Here is a 23,592-nt window from a genome sequence, read left to right as displayed (position 1 = left end):
TTGATGTTCCTCTCCATTGTATAATTTTGTCATCAGACTTAGTTTCAGGACCATTGACAGTCGAAATGGTATCTGTTTTACCCGTTGAGGGCATTCATTTATTACTAGGTAATGACCTAGCTGGAGACAAGGTTGTGGTTAATCCACTTGGAACTGACAAGCCTTGCTTGGATCAGAAAGTCGATCGAATTGAAAAAGAATCCCATGATGTATTTACAGTTTGTGCAGTTACCAGAGCTATGGTAAAGAAAGCTCTTGACAATGATGTTGACAATGAAATCATTCATTTAGCTGACACATGTACTGGTCAGGTTTTTTATGAGGTCACTTTCACTCCTTGTTTGGATCAATCAGAAGGTATTGATCACAGTGATACTCTTTTAACGACTCATTCTCTTTATTCTAATCAGGGTGATACACGACAATCACTTGTCGTCGAACAGGAAAAAGATCATGAGATCTCCTGTTTGTTTCAGAAGGCCATTAGTGAACTTGAAGCTACTGAAGTCTGTTATTTCATTCAAAATGGAATACTTATGAGAAAAGGTGACCTCCCGATGTACCTGCTGATGACGAATGTTCAATGAACTATCAAATTGTAGTTCCGAAACCTTACAGACAAGTAATACTTAGTTCGGCCTATGAAGCTCCATTGGCTTGTCATTTAGGTATCAATACAACTTATCACAAGATCTTAACTCACTTCTTTTGGCCACAAATCAAAAGTGGTGTTTCCAAATACTGAAGATCTGGTCATACTTGTAAAATGGTAGGAAAACCAAATCAGAGAAAATTCCCACAGCTCATCTGCAACCTATTTCTGCCTTTGACAAACCACTCAATAGAATTATAGAAGATTGCGTTGGTCCCAAGTCAGGTAACCAATACATGTTAACCATTATGTGTGCGTCAACAAGGTTTCCAGAGGCAATTCCCTTAAGGAATATGAAATCTAAAATAGTAGTAAAAGCTTTCACATAGTCTTTTACTCAATTTAGCCTTTCTAACTCTAACCAATCTAGTTCAAAGTCAAATGTTAGATCTGGAACTCTCCAGCCTAGATTTCTTGAATCTGGCATTCAGCAATTTACGTCAGAAGTGCATTTATGGTTTGACAGACTAAAATAGAGAGAACGTTTGAGTTTTGTAATAACGGAGTTCTGTTATTTCTCTTCTCATTCTTCAGATTTTTCTTCAGATTAGATATTACGGATCTTACAAATTTAAAAATTAAATGAATAAGTTAAGTTATAATATTAGTGATTCTGAGATCTAAATTAAGTATAGGATTACCATTATATTGAAAGAGATAGCCAAGTTAAACATGCAATTAATTTAGTTGTACCTGTCCCACTCAGTGAAGATTTAAGTGACGAAATATCATCCGATTTTACTGACATTGAATTGACAAATCTTCGGAATTCAGAAATTATGAATGATCTGGACCAGAAACGTTCACATTTGCAAAAGCAAGAAAGAAATGAACTTCAGCAGTTATTATTTGAATCAGAGAACTTATTTTCAGATGGTCCTTCAAGGACAAACAACATTTTCTATGACGTTGAAATTGTAAATTCCAAACCTGTCAAACAACAACCGTACAGGATGAAACATTTCAAACAGGAATACTTGAAAAAGGAAATTCAGTAATTACTGGAGTATGATTTTATAGAGCCCAGTAAAATTGACTGGAGTTCAGCATGCATACTTGTTCCAAGACCAGATAAACTTTCCTTGTACTGATTATAGGAAGGTGAATAGTGTAACAAAACAGATTCATTCCCACTACCAAAAATCGATGACTGTATTGATAAGATTGGGAATGCCAAGTATGTCACCAAATTTGACCTTATGAAACCATTTTGGCAGATTTCACTACCGGAAAGAGCAAATTAATTTTCGGCATTCGTAATCCCAGATGGACTCGACCAATATAAAGTAACGCCGCTTGGGATGAAAGGGTTGCCAAGTACATTTCAACGCCTCATGAATATGATTACCTCTGGTCTAGACAATTGTGATACTTATATTGGTGATGTCATCATCTACAACGACATCTGGAAATTTTTTTAGCAACGATTCGGAAATTCTTTGACATACTCACAGATACATGTTAGGACAATTCATTTATTGTGGTACATGGACAGGTTAAACATATAGATGTTATGGTCGAAGCTATCTCAGAATTTCCCGTGTATGGAAATATATTATTTCATGTACGCTATTTATAATTCATAAAAGTACTTATTATTGTTTTCTTAAAACTCGTGTATAATTAATCTATGGTAAAAGGAAAGCTTTATCAATAAAAATCTTTGTTTTTATAGGGGAAGGTGTTACGTATATCTGATTTAGTATATATTTATTTTAAATTTAATTGTTTGTTTGTTAGTTTTATTTTTAATTTTTTTCTTACATGCTATTGTAATGTAATTTTATTTACTGGAGAACATATTTTATCAGAAAATTGGTTGAGGTGAATCATTCTTTTCATAAACACCAGATGTCTGCATGGAAGCTTACATTGATTCAAAATTAGTAAACAAAGTTCTATTTCATTTTGAAACGTTTGGTTGTTGTCAAAGTATGATGGGACTACGTGGGTTAAAATGTAAACACTTTTTTTAATTCTGGAAATACAATCAATTTTTATAATCTAGGCCATATTATGTGTACGTTATATAAACACGATCACTTGACGACCCCATTCTGATTTCGCAACAAGGGGAAATTTCGAAACTGCGTCATATGATACAATATAACCTTTGTTTTCTCGAGAGAGGATCTCAGTTTTGTTGCTTTTACACTTGGTATCAAGTTGTGTTTCTTTGTTGTTGCTAGATTTTGAGTTAATTATCTTCAGATCATTTGGATTTCGAAAGGATTAATTCTTTAGTCGCTGGAAATATTTGAAGAGTATTCACACATATTTTAGTAAGACATTGTTAACAAGTTTAATTTGGATTTCCAATAACGGAGTGCCATTGTTTGTATTTCTACAAGGAACTTAAGAAAAGCACAGTTCTGACTACAGCATACGTCATCGTCATCCATCCTGGATTTTCCATCAGGATTTTAACTTGAAATTATTGGAACATGTATTACTAGGACATTTTTAATTTAATTCGTGGATATTGCTTAGATTATCTTTCGATTTGATTCATGAAACCGTAAGTTCTTCTCCTTTTTTCATTCTTACAGAATTGTCCAGGAAAAATAAGTATTTGTTAAATTTTAAAAATCGTGTTGTTTCCACTCTTTCTCTGTTACTGTTTATTCGAGCCTGAACACGTAACATAACAATTTTTTAGTCAGGTTAGCATGACATAAATGGTATTTGTAAAGCGTCTTACAGAGTATGTAAAGTTTAAAAACCGAAACAAACATTACCAATGCATTCGTACGCATTGTTGGGATTTATTATGTATCCTCCCTGACAGTTGCACGTGAAACCACCTGGATTGTTGACACAAAGTTGTGAACATTTATTAAGCTGTGGGCTGGAACACTCGTCGATATCTGGAATGTATGAAATTATGTATATCTCTAACAATAAAACACGAATTCTCACTCAGGAATGTTTGCTATATGTAACGCATATCTTTACAAATGTAGAGGTATTAACGCCTAGTTATTTTTCTCTTTGTTTTTTTTTAAATGCATAGACAGCTTGTAAGTTGTTCTAGATAGTATTGAGCAAATTGTTATTTTTTTAAAAACTAAAAAAACTAGAAACTTGATCTGAAAAGAACCAAAGTGAGAAATCGAAAATAAGCGTAATCCAGTTACTTGAAAGATAGTTCATCTTATTACATAACGGTAAAATATGATAGAGTAAAGTCATTTATTGAAATGTTATGAGAACTATTAAACATTTTTAACTGATGCTATATGCTATGGCAGCTTATATTACACAAATATACCAGTTTGAAAACATTTTACGGTCACACCAGTATCAAGAAATGCAGCAGAAAGCTAATGCAACAACATTCCTACTGCTACTACTATACTTATCCTGAGATTTGTTAAATTCATACTGCTAAGGGTGATAGCAAAAATAATAGATGATCTTTTGTTTGTAGTGTTTTCAATTTCTTGTTTTTACGTATCAGTCTAAAACCAACCGTGACATTTTCCGTCATCACTCCTTCCAAAACCAGCCTTGCATTGGCAAGTGAACGATCCCGGGAAATTTTCACAAACTTCGTACGGGTTGCCACAACGGTCAGGATTTTCAGAACATTCATCGATATCTGTGTCGCAATTTATTCCTCTCCAGCCATAATCACAAATACAACCCTTTATATGATTGCATTCTAGACCATGTTTACCACATTGACAGGTTTGTGTACAGTTCTTGCCGTATTGTGGATATTTGCATTCTGAAATTCCAACGATGTGCACAGTGCATAGGATTAAATAAATAAATAAATATGTTTTAACTCATAAATGAATAAGTTCAAACTATGCCAGTAAAAATAAAACGTACGTAAATTATAAATGATATGTCACTAGTATTAGGCCACTAAGTGTCGCAAGTAAGTCAAGAGGGGCGTGAACAAATTCGGAAAAAGAAAGTAACTTGCAGTGAAACATCAGTTCTTGTCAGTGGTTGTTATTAACATATAGTCATAATAAACAAGTTCTAACGTATGTTTATTCTATAATATTTCGATCTTTGTTTGATAATATGAGACATAGAAATACATGCTAATTGTAAAGTTATGGTGTGTTGGGTAATGTAGTTGAACATTCATGGAACATCCATAGTGTATTTTGTCATGTATATTTTTAATGAAGTGAATTTGCCGTTTGTCATGATCATGATTGAAAGTTATGAAAACAGTTTTGCCTATCGGACGTTTTGTCGTGTTAAAGTCTTAACAAGATGTTTTCTAGAATTTGAATTAAAGCGTTAGCGGAATTTAACATCGAAAATGTTTATTTTCCAGAACAATTTATTGCGTTGTACATCATGGGGTATTTGCACATATTGGGAACCTGATAAACACGTTATCCATTCTCGTTTCATATCAATCGTTATAAATCTATATTTATATCTTTTTAAGATTTAGATCAATATAAATTATTAATTTAAATTATTCATTGGCATCACAATGTGCTCATTGACCTGTTGGACTAAAAGACAACATTGGATTTTTGAGAATTCATTCAAAAACAATCTGGATTGCGTAATCGTTTAACATCAAGATTGCCAAGATTATTGTAATTAATTTAAAACATTCTAACCTTTTCGACTTGTGATAGGACATTTAGGATTATTTAGGATTTAATTTACAATATTGTATCTATTAAATGTTCCCTTTGAAACTTAGTACAAACATATTTTGTTGAATTTTATTTAATATATTGAGTTATCGTCCTTTTAGTAACACAGTTTAAGACCAAGCATCGTAACACATGGTGTAGAGAATAACCACTGTTGCTCGTATTAGCCAAATGCTTCCAACAACATTGATTTTGCATAGGGCAAAATTCCGACCACGAGTAACCGTATACAGATAAGCCCCCATTGTTGCCACGTTATAAAACCTTTGGACGAAAAGATTCTTCAATACACTTTTTAATCTAGATGACAGATGTTTTTGTGAGGGCGAGTCCAAAGAGCGTACATATGGAATTAGGAATGGTACAAGGGCAATCTCTCTACATAACGTATGACAACCTTACGAAAGCAAAATGTATTGAACCATCTAACAGAAAGAATTAAAACAACGGACTTTAGTATGGAAGATTCAAAGATCTTAAATGATTTTTAAGATAATGCATGATGTAATGATGTGTAGCATATCTTAAGGTGAAAGAAGATAATACATGTAGATGCAAATATCATATCCAGTTGTCCCGAGGGGGGGGGGGCCGAGTGGTTTATGGGGCTTGCCTTTAAAGATCAATGGCATCTCGCTACTGTTCGCGTGGGTCTGAGACTTCGGTTATGCCGGAAGGGTATGGAAACTTTTGCCAGTAGCTTCCCGTGGCCATTGGTTCTTTTTTCAGCATTTTTTTCCTCCGCCAGATATATTGGCGGCCATCTATAGCATATCATGTGATGAAAAAGGGCGTTATGCATCCAAAACAGGAACTATAGTAATATCACAGCCGTTATCATCAGTTACTGAAATAGATTTTCAGTCGTCGCCAAAGACTGGGATCACATTAAAAAAGATCTCGTACACATCAATACATATATAAAAACACTTAATGTTGACACTCTATACAAGACTTAACAAAATACTGAAACAAAGGGTTAATATGGTTTCGCATTAGATGGCCAGCTCGTTTATCTAAATAGAAACAAATTGAACACATTCAAGAATTGTGGTCATTGTGCAGAATATTCAGGAGAAAAAATGAGGTAAGTAGCCTTGTAATCTGTGCACAGGTCACTAGCTTCAACTGAAGTATCACTAGCTTCAACTGAATTGTTGTATTAGTTTTGCCTGATAGTAGTTACTTGTATGTTTTAAAAACATATACACTTATTGTGCTTGCGTATTGCTTGTTTTTATTATGAACATATACAGGGAACGGATTATTAATATTTGTATGGTTTGTTTCTCTGATTAGTGAAGCTTTTGGAAACATCAACTGAAACCTGACGACTCGTACTGCTTCCTTTGTACATTTTTGTTACACATTGTACATACACTCATTTAGGTGAAACTTTATAACCACATTTTGTAAATGGTGTTTGGTGAAATTGTTCGACAGAATCCAGCAGTGACGATTAAGTACGATAAGTGTGACGCTTTCAATGCTTTAGATTTGCCATACTAAAGTAAATTTTCAAGGACTCATGTTAGGAAGCATCTTCTGCGAGCTAAGTCAGTTAAGCTTACATTTTAGTCCGTAAGTGCCCTTGACAAACTATATATTTTTCCATTCATAATTTGCAAGAGAATTAACCCCTAGTAGTTAATATTATTTCAAACGTACGGTTATAGGCTTATAAGGTATTTAATAACAACAGTGTGCAAACGGAAAACAGTTTTCTTACATTATCGCTTAGATGAAAATATTTACCTGCAGTGTGCATTTAATGAGTTGTAGCTATTGCGAAAACTGTATGGATATTAACATCAATGCCATGTATTTGTGCAATATAATATGTTCTTCAAGAGCTTGTCAGCATAGGAAACTACGACAGAATGTTTATATACGGACCTACACAAGTGCGCTTATCCTTTTCTAATGCATATCCTTGATAACAATGACAGCTGAATCCTCCGTTAAAATTGCTACATTGCTGTGAGCACTGATTCGAGATGCATTCGTTGATATCTGTAAGATTTAAGGAAGTAAAATAGTAGAATGGGAACAAATAGAAAATATCATAATTTCAAGCTGCCTTCTCTTATATGTCAAGTTCATGAAACGACGTCTACTATGTTCAAACGATGACTGTTATGTTCCATCTTAGATTTTTATTCTGAACTTATGTACGCATAATTGTATAAAACTATGAAAGTCAATTAGAGCGTTCACGAATTGAAAACTGATTTACAATGAGTTATAATGGCACATTCGTGAACTGTAAATGTCTTGCTTAAGGGCCTGGATAACTTTACGCTTTTATTGGCGTTTTATTCATTTAAGTATTAACCGTTGATCCTTTGGACGTACCTTCACATTTAGTACCTTCCGATATAAGTTGGAAACCCTTTTCACAGAAACATTTAGCTGTTCTATTAAAGGATGAGCATCCCGCAGTTTGACTACAATTTATTGACGATTTCTCGCAAACATCCAGCTTTTCTGAAGAGGAATAATGAATCATTGCACTATTTTTAAAATCTCTTTTGGATAAAGATATATTTTTCTTTAACGGTCCAAGTACCTTTGGAAAGGAAGGACCTGGTGCATATTTTCTTCAGCTTTTTGTACCGATATTGGCCATCACATTGAAAATCTCACATGATAAGAAACTATTGTGCACTACGTATGGTTAAAACAAATATTTTCATTGAAAAAATCTTGAGACGAATATGTGTATGTAGTAAGAGCTGAGATCTATTCATTATTGTTACCAACTTATATTTCTTAACAAATGTATTGGACTAGAACATTTACAATAAATAGCATTGGCAGCAAGTAGACGAAAACAACAAGAACATCACAACTAAGAACAATAATAATAGCAACAATAAAATAATGCTGATAATAAGATTAAGTTTAGATGTTTACCTGTCTGTATGCAGGTTTTCAGCGTGGCATTGTATTCAAAACCATCAAAACATCCGCAAGTATAATTGCCGAAATCATTCGTGCAATTTTGATCACAATTGTTCTCACCTTCCTCGCATTCGTCAATGTCTAAATAAGAAAATATGTTCATACTCACCTAGTACAATACACCCTATGCGTTTGTATATGTATACTACATCCGATCATTTTGCATATACAAAATACATCCAATGATTTTGTACATAAGAGTATATTACTTGAATTAGATTATACAAAAATTGTAGAACACATGATTTGATCAGATGCTATATTCTATCTTTGGTTTTATTTTGCATTAAGATGTCTTCTCATTTAAATAAGAGGTTGTCGTCGTATGGTTGCGATCGAGTTTCTTACTATTAGATAAATTAATTCAATGTTGGATAACTGCTAGGAACTCAGCGTATTTTCACACTCCACATGTCACAAACAATAATATTGCAGAATACATTGCCGGTTAATCCTGAATACTTTTGCGTGGAACGCCTCTAGTGTGGGACAAACGAACCAACTACTAATTGTATCTTAGCCACCGTTATTTATTTATGATGACTTTGTAACATTTTTCTTACATATTTATTGTTAAATTTATTTTATATCATTTGTGTATTATTCCGCTAAATGAAATGAAACGATTTTAGACATTACCTTCGCAAGTTCGCTGATCTATGCCGAGTCGGTAGCCATTCTGACATTTGCACAAGAAACTTCCATCTGTATTCATGCATATATGGTTACACATCTTTGACGATGAATTGCATTCGTCAATATCTGAAACGAAGCATGTATTCCAAATTGAAGACATGCAAATATCAGTTTAAATCATTAGATGATAATCGTATATAAATCCTTATTTGATTGTATGTTCCCTTGTGTGTTTGTGAACTGTAATTGTCGTTCTAATTATTAGGTTTTCTACATGGTGGTGTAGGTTAGTGAATCTATTTTTAAACGATTAGTAATATTTTTTTAACATTATCAGGCAATCTCGATGTATTGTAACAATGCGACCCGTGTAAATATAAAGGTATAACATATTCTGAAAATAGCTGTTGTAAGAGCACTGTGCGAGTCCACATATATTTTCAGTAAGGTTTGTAATCATATATAAAATGTATTTATCCACATTATTTTCAGTGGAAATGCACAAATCAAAACTGGATGATTAAAGGACTATAAATTAAATAATAAAGAGTACAGATGACACCTATGATACTTTTGCAAGATTTATAATGCATTGTTGTCATATTTCAAAATACAATTAATTTTGTATATATCGACCTGTACCACAGGTGCAGGGCAAATTCATGCATGATGGCGTTATTTATTTATTTGTTTATTTATTTTAATCTTTTTTATGTTGGTGCAAAATATTGCTTCCATGTTATTAAAATATTCATTCAATTGAACTCGATGACAAGCAACAACAAGGAAGTTCCAAGTAATATAATATTCACTAGAGAAGAAAAGATAGCATTACTATTGAAAATTCGAAATACCCAAACACTTGTCGCCATTTTCTAAATAGCCATCAGGACATGAAGAACATCGAAATGCTACACCACTTTGCTTGTGGATGGATGCCTCGACGTCAGAACAATTACGATTTAATGAACACGGTCTTCCTTTGCATCCATCGAAATCTAATTGGCAACTCGTTCCTGTAAAACAATAAATTAGGTTTTGTGACAGATGGTACAGGTTGATGTTCAGTGTGTGAGATATATAACTGACTGCAGAAAACAATTGTAAAATGGGAGTGCATGATTAATATATTTTACTTCAAGAATTCTTAATCAGAAGGATATTCTTCGAACAATCCACGCTATCACTGCTCCTTTCCTTTCTCTCTGGCCTAATTTTAAATTATTATTATTATTATTATTATTATTATTATTATTATTATTATTATTATTATTATTATTATTGAGCATTATTCTGCCCAGTAGAAGCACTGAGCTCAGATTCAGAAAACTGCTTTCTCATCTTTATGACTTGCTGCATTTTTGCCTCCTTACATATGTTATCTTTCATTGTAAAGTTGGCAACGTAGACAGAGCCGTAGATTTTGCATCTTATCTTAAGAATATTGGTGAGGCATATTGGTGAGGCATATCCATACAGAAATAAAGCAAATTAGGTGGTTAAATGGAGCGACCATATCAATGTTCGTAATGTGTGTACGTGTGTCTGTGTATGTGTATGTGTGTGTTTGACGTGAGAGAGAGAGAGAGAGAGAGAGAGAGAGAGAGAGAGAGAGAGAGAGGATGATACTGGTGACATGAAATGGAAATGAAAGAGATATTACCCTCCCAGTATTGTTCGCATATACATTTGGCTTTCTTAAGAGAGCACGGCTTGTTATTTGTTTGAAAAGAATCGTAATCACAGCTTCCATGGCCACTACACCCATCGCATAGAACGAAATCAAATTTGATGGCTGGTGCAAAATAACCTTGTTTATCCTGTGCTGTAACACTGCAAGTATAGAAATGTTTCAACAAATTTAGTCTGATATGCAATATGTATTGTTTATATATTGCTGTATGAAAAGCAAGTTAAATCCCTCTATAATTGTATGTGAAATTTATAAACAATAAAGCCACAGAAAATAAGAAAAATAAAAAAAGCAAAAAACAAGTACAAAGCAAATAGGAACTGTGCAGTTATCATCTGCATCGCCACTATGATGCAACGAACTGAAAAGTGCTATAATAGTCTGATTACAAATGAATTACCAAGAAAAAGAAAAAGAAATTCTGAGGATAATATAAAATCAATATTGTAATGAATCTTTCCGTCTTCAAAGTTATTTAAATTTATGCAAATCTGTGACAAGAAAACTAACGGCACGATAAAATAAAAAAAAAACACCAGATATGCCCTGCAACCATCTACTACGTTATTCGTATCTCGCCTTACGATTAAGAAATACTCAAAGACACTGACAAGAAAATATTTCATTATCTACATATAAGTGATGGACCGGAATGTTTATTGCTTCAAGTTCTCTTTCCTGGAATGCCTTCCAAATGTGTACAAGAGTATCGATTTGTTCCTCATTTTCTAAATTTGTTCAATCGTTCTATGTTTATCAGCCCAATAAGTGTTTTAGAATGCAGGAACATATATTAATACATGTATTGATGGAGAGATGCAGTGACATTTCGTCAAGTCCCTCTCTCCTTGTCTCATTAACAAAAGAACATTACTTTATGAAAACTCGTAAAATTTGAATATTACCTCAAATCACACTGATCATCCCTATAAATTGTAACATTCGCCTCCGCTGATTTTGTATCTCTGTACGTGAACTCAGCATCTACCGTGGTTCTCTCGAATAGAAAGGTTACGGGTCCGTCGTCTCTGGCGTGAAATTTCAAGTTGATCGTACTATTCATCGTAACATATAATGTGCTTGTAGCATTGGATTCTATAGATGGAATCGTATTTGCTGAAATATAATATGGCAATGCAATATATTCATAGTATAGGAATAATGAGATAAATCAGGACATTAATAGCATAGTTTATCGAAGTGGCTAGTTAGACAAATAAGATCTGTTTAAGAATTACTAGCATATGTATTATTGCTACTATTGGTACTCTTATTAGCATTACTACTTCGGGTGTTATTACTCCTACTACTACTTCTACTACTAATATATTTATGTTACTCCAACTACCTGTACTGTTTATACCATTACATGTATTTCTGCTAAAAAATAACTACAACCACTACATTTTCCTGCTGCTACTATTTCTTATAACGACGGATACAATAAAGTGTTTGTATCATACCTGTCATTTAAACGTCATTATAAATTGCCGTGCAAGCTATGAGACCATAGGACGTTTAAAATATAGTAAATTGAGTTAAGAACGTAATCAAGTTTAACCTAGCATCAACAAACCAAGCTGGAATGTCCCCAGAAAATCTTAAGTCCGCGGGTATTATTTTGAATAACGTCAACATATTTACAAGGCTGAACATACAAATAAAGACGTATACACATTGAATTATTTGCATTCAGAAATGTATTATGGTAGATATTCACCTTTAAAACATACCTGGACCCAGTATCAACAGCAATTGCAGCCGTAAACATATTTTTCTGTAGCAAGCCAATAGCAAACATTGAAGAACACAGATATACAATCTTTTGCAACAGACTAACTGCTTTCCTTTAAGACAATTAATTTACGATTGAAAGCTGGGTCTCTAGTAAAATGTCATCGTCGTTATCGACTGACTTATTAATGACAACTAAAATATGGACAAACTGTATTGTTTGGTGAAATGTATTAGGAATAATGTGGAAGACTATAATGATGCATTGAAACGAAACCTAACAAAATATTAAAAAAACAATAAATAATTTCTAGCAACACTAGAATAAGCAGTAGTAGAAGCTCAAATACAAATAAGCTATTTAAGGCGTAGACCTTATGAAGTATATCCTTAGAAAGAGAGAGAGAGAGAGCAAGCAGTGGACATTTTTGTGCGCAGACAGAAATCAACCTTGAGAGGAAACTAAAGGATGGCAACTTCTGTTTGAGATGATTTACGTAATCAGAGACCACTGGTTGGTCTTCAAATGGACGCAAATATTTCGACCGTAGTGTGTATATAGGCATTACAGACACAAGAAAACGCTGTAAACAAAATAGGCAATTTAATGATGCCTAACGTACCAAGAAAGGCAATATTCAAAAGAGCAGATAACAAGCAAACGACGATGCTGAGAATTTCGGAAATAGTCCAATATGAGGATTAAATGAATAGCAAGCCAGATTTCCACGATGATTTAAATCGTCGTTGTCATCAATATTACAATTAATCACAAAAATGTCTGAAATGGTAATAATACAGACACAAGAAATATCAACTATTGGTACAATGCATTTGCGACCTAATGCGTATATAATAATTGGAGAAAAGATCTTTTCATAAACACTTAACTATGTATGTTGAAATAAAAAACGAGTTGGTCTTCAAGAAAGACAGCCTATGAGTGAAATATGTTCCGAAATTATTACGGTTTGAACGCCGCAAACTAAGAAATAAATGATAACTTCAGAATGAATGGAAGAGAGAAGGAAACAAACAATTAAACAAGCAAAAAACTCACGCAGAAAAAAATTAAACAAAACTTTTTTCGGCAGAAACTGTCATTATTGAAAGGTCTTGCATGCAAGACTTATCGATCTGAAGGACTAAAGAGAAAAATGCTTTATGTCAGTAAAAGACAATCATGGTCAACAAATGGGTAAAGAAGACAAATACGTACAAGTAAAGAAATTAAATATATGTGATATGATGCAGGGCTTAATTACTTCATGCAGAATAATTGAATAAGGCCGACTTCGAATACAGGAGAAGAATACAACAAGATTGCTTAAGCTGCAAGTTGGAGAGGTACTCTCTCTGATTTTATGAGTAAGAGATGCATGCATTCTCAAATGTAATTTTAATATTATATTTAAATTATTTCCACACTCTTTGAAAAATGTTTCAGTGCCTATGTATATACAAAAACAAAATAGGTTATTCAAACAAACAAATAATGAGGACAAGTTTAATAATCCCTATGTTCTTAGCTAATGAAAGGTGTTCTTCACTTTCATAAAAGTCCAGTCGAATTATCCATTTATTTCGCTCTCATACATATGTGGCCAACTCTGTAGAAATACCTGGAGTTAAAAGAGAGTAAACAATATGAGAGGGATATTATTCTTAAAATTGGAAGTACACGAGTGGTAGTAGTGATATATGTACACTTTACGTGTGATTTATCTGCAGCGTTTTTAACAGCAACGATACAAAGATTGTACGGTCACTTTCTTGGCTAGAAGGCAATCACATTGTGTCATTTACTTAATTCCTTTGTTTGTGATGTTCTTATTGTATTTTCTAACAAATTAAACGTCTTCTAATGTCCAAAGGCTGCTGCTGTTCACTCTCTCGTTCTCTCTCAAACTGTTGATTGGTCAGGTACGATAATAATCGATCAGCAGATAAACATAGAGATGGACGATAACAAAGTATCACATCCCCCACACATCTCTTGGGTCTGTCTTACAGTTATGTAATCAAAATAAATGAAATTTGAGTCTCAAAATAACGACAATAAGCATCTCATCAATTTGCAATATGAGTATGCATAGTAATATTATGTAGAGAGCTAGATTTCGTAGAAGACATACTATGTAGGATACACAGATTCCGGTAGTCGATCCAAAATCTGCTGGAAATGCACGTATTTGTATTTGCATGTGATATTAATAAAATGTGTTTAGTATGCCCATTCCATCTTTGATACACCACTCCTTGTATAAATTTATATTTAAAGAAAACCTGGTGAACCGTTTCCATTTAATGTTAAATGTATGCACCTTGTTGTATAAATATTATTCAGAATAAATACAACATATTCGTACTAAATTAAATCATTATGGGATTATGAAAGGAAAAATACTTAATGGTCCGAAAACTGTGGTTACGATAGACATAACCACACAATCTAATTTTTTATCTAAATATAAAGATCATATCAAGATGGACCTTGGAGCTGATTCTAAACATGCATAAGTAATCTTTTCAATTGAACATACACGTCACTTCTTTTTCCTTGAGTGCTTGCTCTCCAGCCTCTTTTGTAGTTTCTGCCACTCGCTGATTTTTTGTCAGTATGAAATCAAATACACATGCAGTGCTGTTCCCACACTTTATTGATGCCTCACGAAGCTCAGTCTCATTAGCCTCGACTAGATATTTTGGGGTGAAATTTCCATGATGAAAATCTGCATGACTTTTTTCTTTTGGGTACCTGAACACAGATTCAGAGTCTTGTATGCCCCCTAACGAAAATGTAAAAAATATTAAAAATCAAATATATTCCAATGTATTAAAGTATTTGATCCAATATCTTACCCTTTATCTCCTTTTTTTTTTGGGGGGGGGGGGGCGGGCACCAGACAGATGCCTCCGCACTCACCTAGCCAAAGAAGTGGAAATTGTTTATGTGGTGTTGTTTCCCCGAGAGGTGTGTTGTATGTATTATTTTTATAAAAAGAATGTTGAAATTAAATATTTGTTAAATTTTGAAATTTGTTGGGGTATTTCTAAAAAGTCCGTAGTGTATCTATAGGGAAGTTCATCCGAGAATGGTTTCTATCACCTCCTCGGAGTTCCTTCAATACTTCTTACAAGTTGACCTTTGCTAGGAGTCGCCCTATGTCCCATGTGTGCTATATGTGTATGTTATATGGTATGATTGCTACATATGTGTTTATGTTGGGACAGCAAATTATTGATCAAATTACAGTACCCAGCTATCCTATCTTTTCCTATGAGTAATGATCTCAATAGGAGATTTGTGGCAATTTTGGCGAGTCAGTGATGTACTATTATATCAATTAAAAACCTAGTGGTTTATATGTGTGCTATTATGTGTTCGCTCTCGATTTTTTATCATTAATTTATTTAGTTGCCAAATTTTTTCTGCTTCATATATATATATATATATATATATATATATATATATATATATATATATATATATATATATATATATATATATATAAGTGAGATTTGTGAGGAAGATAATAAAATCCTATAGAAGGGGTTAAAGGCCTGGAGAATGTAGTATTTAGTACTTTTTAGATTCTTTGTAATGTCTTCTCTTACCCAATTGTACGTTAATTTCTCCTCTATTTCCCAAAGATCTCTTTTTGACCCTATATTAAAGAAATAGCTCTTTGATATTTCTAAATTTTCTGGGTATTTCTAGTTCTTGGTATGTTTATTATTTTTATATACATCCATTCTGTTTCTTTATATACATCCATTCTGTTTCTTAATGTAAATCCATACCAGTATATGTAAATTTCATCCCTTAGCGACTGGGGTTCTACTTTTATCCTTTTAAATCTGTTTAAAATATTCATAACTTTCAGTACTATGAGGCTAGGCAATGCTAGACCCCCCCCCCCCCGCCTTTCTCTGGTCCCTATATAATGTTTCTTTATTTATATAATGCATTTTAAAATCCCAAATAAAGTCGATTATTTTATTGTCGATTGTATTTAGTGTCGCGTTGCTTATATCTGTAAATTTTACGAGAAAGTTAGTATTAGCGTACATATATGATTTTGCCACTAGGGCCCGTTCCATAAGAGATAATGGTGTTTGTTCCCAGATTTTCAAATTTTTATCAATTGCCTCTTTCATTCTTTACAGTTTTCCTTCTCATCGCCTGCTCCAAATATAGATTCCTAATGCCTACACCTTATCTCTGATTAGGTGTGGGGTAATCCTGACTGATTTCCACTCCAGTTTCCTATTTTTAGGACCTCAGTTTTGTCATCATTGATTTGGAATCCTGATGCTTTTCCACAGTTTTCAAATTCCTTGATTAGGTGTTTAAAGGAATTTTGATCCTTTATAAAGTTAGTGCGATCAACAGCACGTTGCAGCATTTTTACTTCTTCTATTACATTGGGAACGTTTATACCTTCAATGTCTTTGTTTAGTTAAAACTACACTTGCTATTACGTATAATAGCATAGATAGAGGGCAGCGTTGCCTCACTGATCTTTTAATATCAAATTTACCTGTCTTTGCTCCATTTACCTGCACTCTTGAGGTTATTTTATTGTACAGGATTTTAGTCTATTTCAGGAAATTGTTTCCAAAACCAAATTTTTCTAGCACTTTCTGTATATAGTTGTGTTCCAAAAAAGTACCATAGCAGCTTTTTGTCCGCTTTCATTTATATATTCTATAATTGTTTTAATGCTTAAAATATTGTTTTGGATGTCTCTGCTCTTCGGTCAACATGTCTGGGTTTTGTTTTATAATTTTTCACATTCCGTTCTCTATTCTCACCGCTAGTACTTCACTTAATATTTTATAATCCTTATTTAGGAGGGAGATGGGCCTCCAGTTTTTAAGAGCGTTGCTATCTATATATAGCAGTGTTAGGGACCAGCTTCGCACTGCTAAAAGAGACCGCCCTAAAGCTGAGAGGCTTTGGCTTTCCACCAGACTCATTATTCATAAGCAAATCTATGAAGTCGCTAAGAAGAATGTCACAAATATAGTCCATGCAGCGAAATCAGCCCACTACACTACTAAGATCATGGAAAGTTGCAGCTGCAAAGAGCTCTTCGAGATTACTAACAAGCTAATATCAAGGAACAAATCAACACCACTTCCAACTACCTTCTCTCCAGTCGACCTTCCGGACATGTTTGCAAATTCTTCCATGACAAAGTACAAACCATTAGAGATAAGCTTGATACCACAATTTCAATTGACTCGTCCTCATCATACAGTTGGGATACAGAATTTGAGTGGCAACCATTAGCAGCATTTGAACCGGTCTCTATGGATTTCGTACGTACAATCCTGATGAAGAGTGCACCAAAGTCATGTGAACTTGCTCCAATTCCAACATCACTGCTGCTTGAATGCTTAGATCCATTATTGCCTTCTCTAACTGATGTCATTAATACCTCTCTCTCATCTGGGAAATTCCCATCATTTTCAAAACTGCCATTGTAAAGCCTCTGCTGAAGAAACCAACACTAAACCATAACGATTTAAAGAACTACCGCCCAGTTTCGAATCTCCCATTCATATCAAAATGCTCAGAAATGTTTGTTGTATCCCAGCTTTTATCTAATCTAAATTCGAACAGTCTTTTTAGCAATGTACAATCTGCATATCGCCCTTGCCACATTACTGAAACTACTCTTCTAAAAGTAGTTAATGACATTCTCTCTGCGTTGGATAGCGGAAAGATTACAGTCCGCACCCTCCTTGATTTGTCTGCAGCATTTGACACAATAGACCATGATATATTACTTCACCGTCTCCAGCATGTATTTGGCATTCATGATACAGCCTTACTGTGGTTCAAGTCCTACTTGGTCAACATGACACAAACTGTATCTGCAAATTGAATACACTCCAGCCCAGTTGACCTATGTTGTGGTGTTCTACAGGGGTCTGTTCTTGGACCTGTTCTCTTTATTCTGTACATTCAGTCGCTCTCAAGTGTAACAGATCATCATCCAGTGTCTAACCATTTGTACGCTGATGACACCCAAATATACAAATCTAGCCACCCAACTGAAGTTGATGCTACCATCCAAGGTATAGATAGGTGCATTTCTGATGTGAAATCATGGATGGCATGTAACAAGCTGCAGATGAATGATGATAAAACTGAGGCCATTCTGATCACAACACAAAGACTTTCTCATTCACATCCTTTACCTCAAACAATAACTATCGGCAATGCCAACATTAAATTCACACAATCAGTACGAAACCTAGGTGTTACTCTGGGCAGTACTCTCACATTGCACCAACATGTCATGAACATATGCATGGCTGCATAACTTGAGCTGAGACGCATCAGCTCAGTTCGCAAATATCTTTCAGTTGATGCCACTAAAACACTTGTGTGTTCATTAGTACTTTCAAGACTGGACTATTGTAACTCAATGATGTCTGGTTCATCTCTACTCCAGAAAAAGTTCAAAACACAGCTCCTCGGATCATACTTAGAGTACCACGATCAGAGCACACTTCCCCGCTGCTCTGTACCCTACACTTGCTATCCATTCGATCCAGAATCAAATAAAAAATGTGTTCTCTGTGCTACGTTTCACTGTCGGACTCTAGTCAAACATACCTATCCGACCTCACCCATGTTTTTTATCTTATATGTGTTGCTTAATGTTGTAAAGCGCTTAGAGCTTCTAAAGATTAGGCGCTATACAAAAACCTCATTATTATTATTATTATTATTATTATTATTATTATTATTATTATTATTATTATTATTATTATCTTCATTCCGTTTACAAATTAAAGTTATAACCCCTTCCCTCATACTTTATGTCATGGTATCATCTCTAAGTAGTATATTTTGCACAACCATTCTAATCTGCTGCTCTATGTGTTTTTACATCATAGTTAGTACCTACAAACTTGTCTAGTCTACTGCCTTTGTTAAGTTTATAGTCAAATGTGTATTCCTTCCGAGACATATTTAATCGTCTATAAACGTCAGTAAATTTATGTTTTTCTATAAAATCCTCCATTTCTAGTTTGAACCTCATATCGTTGGTTGTTAAATCCCCATTGTCCCATACCCAGTTCAAGTCCCCTCCTAGTATAACATTTTCTAAGTATTTTGATAGTTTCCTCAGGAATTCGTGCCTGTGGTACTTATTTGCAGTCATATGCAGGTTTATAAAATGTATTTTTCCAGTTACACTATGAATTAGTCTACCTTTAAAATCTTTTCCCTCTTCTATCCTTTCTCTGTTAATCCCCCGTTATTTTTTTAATGGTTGCCACCCCCTATCTTGTATCTTCTCCTTCATAATCGTTTGTTATTAGTATACCATTTAGGTGGTCCTCAAAATAAGCTTTTAAATCATTTGTAAACCCATTATGTTCTTCTATGTTTTTGGATTTAGACTTAAGAGTTGGTATAAGGGGTCAGAGCACGACCGGAAATGCTTACGATGTTTCCAAACAGGGCATGGAGCTAGAGAGTGCCCCTGCGCCGGCCCAGAGTCACAGCCTGTAACATCCAATACAGCCACGTATGCGAGTAAAGCTTCTGCATCGGCAAATTGGCAGATGATAGACGCACAAGAATAGATACTAACCTTGATACAAAATATCAGAGCAGAGAAGAAAAGGAAGAAAATAATGGAGAACTCAACAAAAATGATGAAACTGACATAGTTAACTCCTTACCAAGCATTGACTTGACGGAGATACACGGAGATGAACAAAAAACACCAGAATGGGGAAACTATCTGAGCCCAAATAAAACGGGAAAGTTAACGACTCCAGGCAAGGAAGAGACTGTGACACTACGAAACAGATTCGAAGGTTTAAGAGAGGAAGAAATACAAGAGGAGAACCCAACAGAAAAAAACAAACAAACAGAAAATGCCCTGATAGGGATTAAACCATTAGCGTCTACTCCAATGCCCAAAAGGATTAGGAGTAAGAGGAAAGCGGACACAGGCCTTGAATCTCCCCAAGAGAAAGAGGAGGAGTGGGCCAGAAATAATACACCAAATGCAGATCAAGAGAAAAAGCGTGACCATGAAGATAAACACAAAACCCAAAAAGACAAGAGCGGAAGGAAATGAGGAAGGAGAAATAGATAACGAAACAGGAAGTGAACAGGAAAATGATGACAAAACTGGCGAAGAAGAAGATGATGAACATTGTGAAACAGGAAACGAATACGATAGCGACACACAAGACACACAAGACATGGAAACAAATAACGACACAACGGAAATCACACCTGACCAAACAAATAAGACAGAAAATACTACCACAGGGGAAGAGACCTCTGCCAACAACACCACTGGGGGAAGGGGTTTGAGACCAGTGCCCCCATTGAAGAAAAGAAAATTCTAAATAAATCCTAAACCCACTTAAGGGAAACTAGTATCTAAAAGAGCTTATTAAGAACCATTAATGCGACAACCTGGTGGAGACAAAAATGGAAGGAAAAAACTTCCAAGTATTGTCAATAAATGTAAACGGAGTAAACAAGGAGAAACTCTCAAAATTCAGAAAAGACTTAAATTATGACATAGTATTTATGCAGGAAACACATGGGAATTTTCTTTGCAACTTATCTATCTACATAGATCACCCTGATTCCAGACTTTATTGGTGAGAAACCCCATATGGTAGCCATTTTATGGGTGATAACCTTGGCGTGGAATATTTCCTCTAATTTCCTCACTACTTCTTCAGTTGTGACTTCGAGAGGTAGGCTTATGATGTGGACTTCTGTAGCCCTTTATCTCCGTGCTACACATGGGATCTAATCAAATTATTCTCTCTGTCTATCGATTTGCTATCATGACGTTAATATCATATAAAATACGATACCCATGAGTTACCAAGGTATAAAAATGCAGGTATTATAAAACAAGCTATGTTTTCGCATATCTGGAAATTAATATATCCTTAATGGAAGAACACTAAATTAAAGGATGAATACTAAAGTAAAATTACAAAATATCCAATAAATGTTGGGTCTTTTTTGTAGCGGGAGCTATCAGATTCTAAATCTAATCTATTCAACAAAGAGATGATAAACAAGTTACGTTTCAAAATACATTATTAGTATTGTCAGGTTTTATTTTAAAAATCATTATTATTTTATATTATTATATCATTATTATTATTTTTATTATTATTATTATTATTATTATTATTATTATTATTATTATTATTATTATTTTCATACAGACTATTATATTGCCGGAAAATATATACTAGCGTTCATTTCAAGGTCCATATATCACGACAGCTGAAATAGGTAAACTTATTCTTTTCATATCTTCCTCAAGTGAAAGAACTATCCAACTTACAACTTAATCCGTAGTAAAATATTTCTCTTTCTGTTGCATTTTCCGCAAGTCTTGTTCCATTGGGATAAACAAAGTCGTTGCTCGGAATACCATCGTAATTGCCAAGGAGACCTTTAGTTTTATTTTTGAATATTGCCGGCAAAGTTATTCCTAGAGCAAGCATTTCAGCTCCAATTGATATGTTTAATGCTATGGGTTCTCCTGCGAAAACAAAATAACGGTAACCAGAATCTGGAAATAACACATCTAATGCAAGAATTTGAAATACATTTATTGAGTTTTCGATTCGCAGTCTTGTAGACAAAACCCATAAAGTAAAAGTAGGTGATATTTATCACGAACTATGAACAATAGATGTTTCATTCCCAAATACGTCATAAAAATTAGCAGGAAATACATTAGAATCTCTGATAGAATGTTTTGAGGTTCTTCTTCGGTATAAACTTTAAAAATATATGTTATTAGAGCAAACCACAGGCTACTTTCGTATAAATTGTCATGTAAACACACATGATAAATAGAGAGATAGAACGAAATATATATTAGACAGACGAGAGAGAGAGATACAAGAGTTTTCGAAACATTTCCAATAAAAATGATCCATAAGAGTACATCTTGTTTTTGCAGCGATTGTCTCGATATGATTAAAACGATTTCACAATACATTACGCCAAGCTGTATTATTTAATCAATAACATAATATCAATGTTCGAGATCAATATATATTAGTATATGCTATTAAGCACGAGTGAGCTCCAAAATCATATACCATTTTGGACGTCAATGGATTACAATTTCTCCTGAAAATGTAACATTTTGCAATTGTTGTTTTCAAAACTGTCCTTGTATAATGCATTAAATCAGCATTATAATTAACGGGTTCAGAATATTTATTAGTTTGTAAGGTTTGCAAGTGCTTTTATTAATATAAATAAGAAGCTTATACCAAAAATGCTTCATCGATGTGCACAATAAAAAGTTTATTTTTGTTCATTTCATAAGTATCTATTGTATATCTCTTTCATTCCATTTACTTTCATTTCATATTGCGAATCCCCCTAACTGCTGTGTATGCATGAATCATATACGTTACTGTATCTAATTTTAAATATTAAAAGATATGTCATAGAAAATAAAATGAAAGAGAAGACAGTCATTACATGCACAATTGCACAATGTATGTATTGATCATTATAATGTGCCTGCACAGACTTGATAAAGAGTAATTGACTGTTGAAATCAGCCATACCTAAGCAAAAATATCAAGTTGCTCTCGAGGATTAACCCATACTAAACACAGCAAAAACAGAAACATATACCTGTGGATGAATGGTGGCTAAAGAGTGCGTAATTGTTCAAGAAATGATTTATACGCTGGTGTCTTCACTATGAAAAGTCGTTATTTTGCAATCCCATAATCACGGCGAGAAAAGAAACAGTGCGCCTTACATCTGACTTTACATCTCTAATTGCTAGCAAAATATTTCGCAAACCTTGTGTGCGCATACCTGTTGAAGTAAATATAATCTGTATGGCGTTCGCATCTTTTGATCGACTTAGTATCAATGTATCTGTAGAAACGTTAAAGTCCTTGTTCAAATTTGCAAAGTCCAGTGAATAGTCAATACCATTTCCGTAGACATAGGTTCCTGCAATAAATTAGGGTTTTCGTAATAGGTATTGGACTATTTAATAATAATATGTGTGAACATATATAATGATTACAATTAGACAATAAATTATGGAATTATGAAAATTAATAATTCAGTACTCTACATAGTTGGTGTAATACATGATTGTGTTCAATAATGACCTCGTTCTGTCAATTCTTATTCTACGAATAGAGTTAAATAAAATGTTTCAAACTCCATTGCTGATATTTAGGGTGACAAAAATAGTGTATGTGGGATATAT

The 23,592-nt window shown here is 34.0% G+C and overlaps 1 protein-coding gene across 1 annotated transcript in view; it reads right to left on the bottom strand.

Moving 5' to 3' along the window:
* Positions 1-23,592, bottom strand: part of LOC149791741 (uncharacterized) — an 83,308-nt gene that overhangs the window by 37,851 nt on the left and 21,865 nt on the right. Inside the window, exons 9-20 of the mRNA XM_089970241.1 lie at positions 23,187-23,327; positions 21,679-21,879; positions 14,860-15,105; positions 11,488-11,698; positions 10,553-10,722; positions 9,744-9,905; positions 8,893-9,015; positions 8,206-8,334; positions 7,645-7,776; positions 7,186-7,302; positions 4,125-4,382; positions 3,391-3,519 (exon numbers count right to left, since the gene is read on the bottom strand). Of these exons, the coding sequence (XP_089826367.1) occupies positions 3,391-3,519; positions 4,125-4,382; positions 7,186-7,302; positions 7,645-7,776; positions 8,206-8,334; positions 8,893-9,015; positions 9,744-9,905; positions 10,553-10,722; positions 11,488-11,698; positions 14,860-15,105; positions 21,679-21,879; positions 23,187-23,327 (2,019 nt within the window). The remainder of the gene's footprint in view (positions 1-3,390; positions 3,520-4,124; positions 4,383-7,185; positions 7,303-7,644; positions 7,777-8,205; positions 8,335-8,892; positions 9,016-9,743; positions 9,906-10,552; positions 10,723-11,487; positions 11,699-14,859; positions 15,106-21,678; positions 21,880-23,186; positions 23,328-23,592) is intronic.

Source organism: Sinohyriopsis cumingii, chromosome 9, assembly GCF_028554795.1.
Source record: "Sinohyriopsis cumingii isolate HCF-2022 chromosome 9, ASM2855479v2, whole genome shotgun sequence".
Lineage (NCBI taxonomy): Eukaryota > Metazoa > Mollusca > Bivalvia > Unionida > Unionidae > Sinohyriopsis > Sinohyriopsis cumingii.
This window is presented reverse-complemented; position numbering and strand designations above follow the sequence as displayed.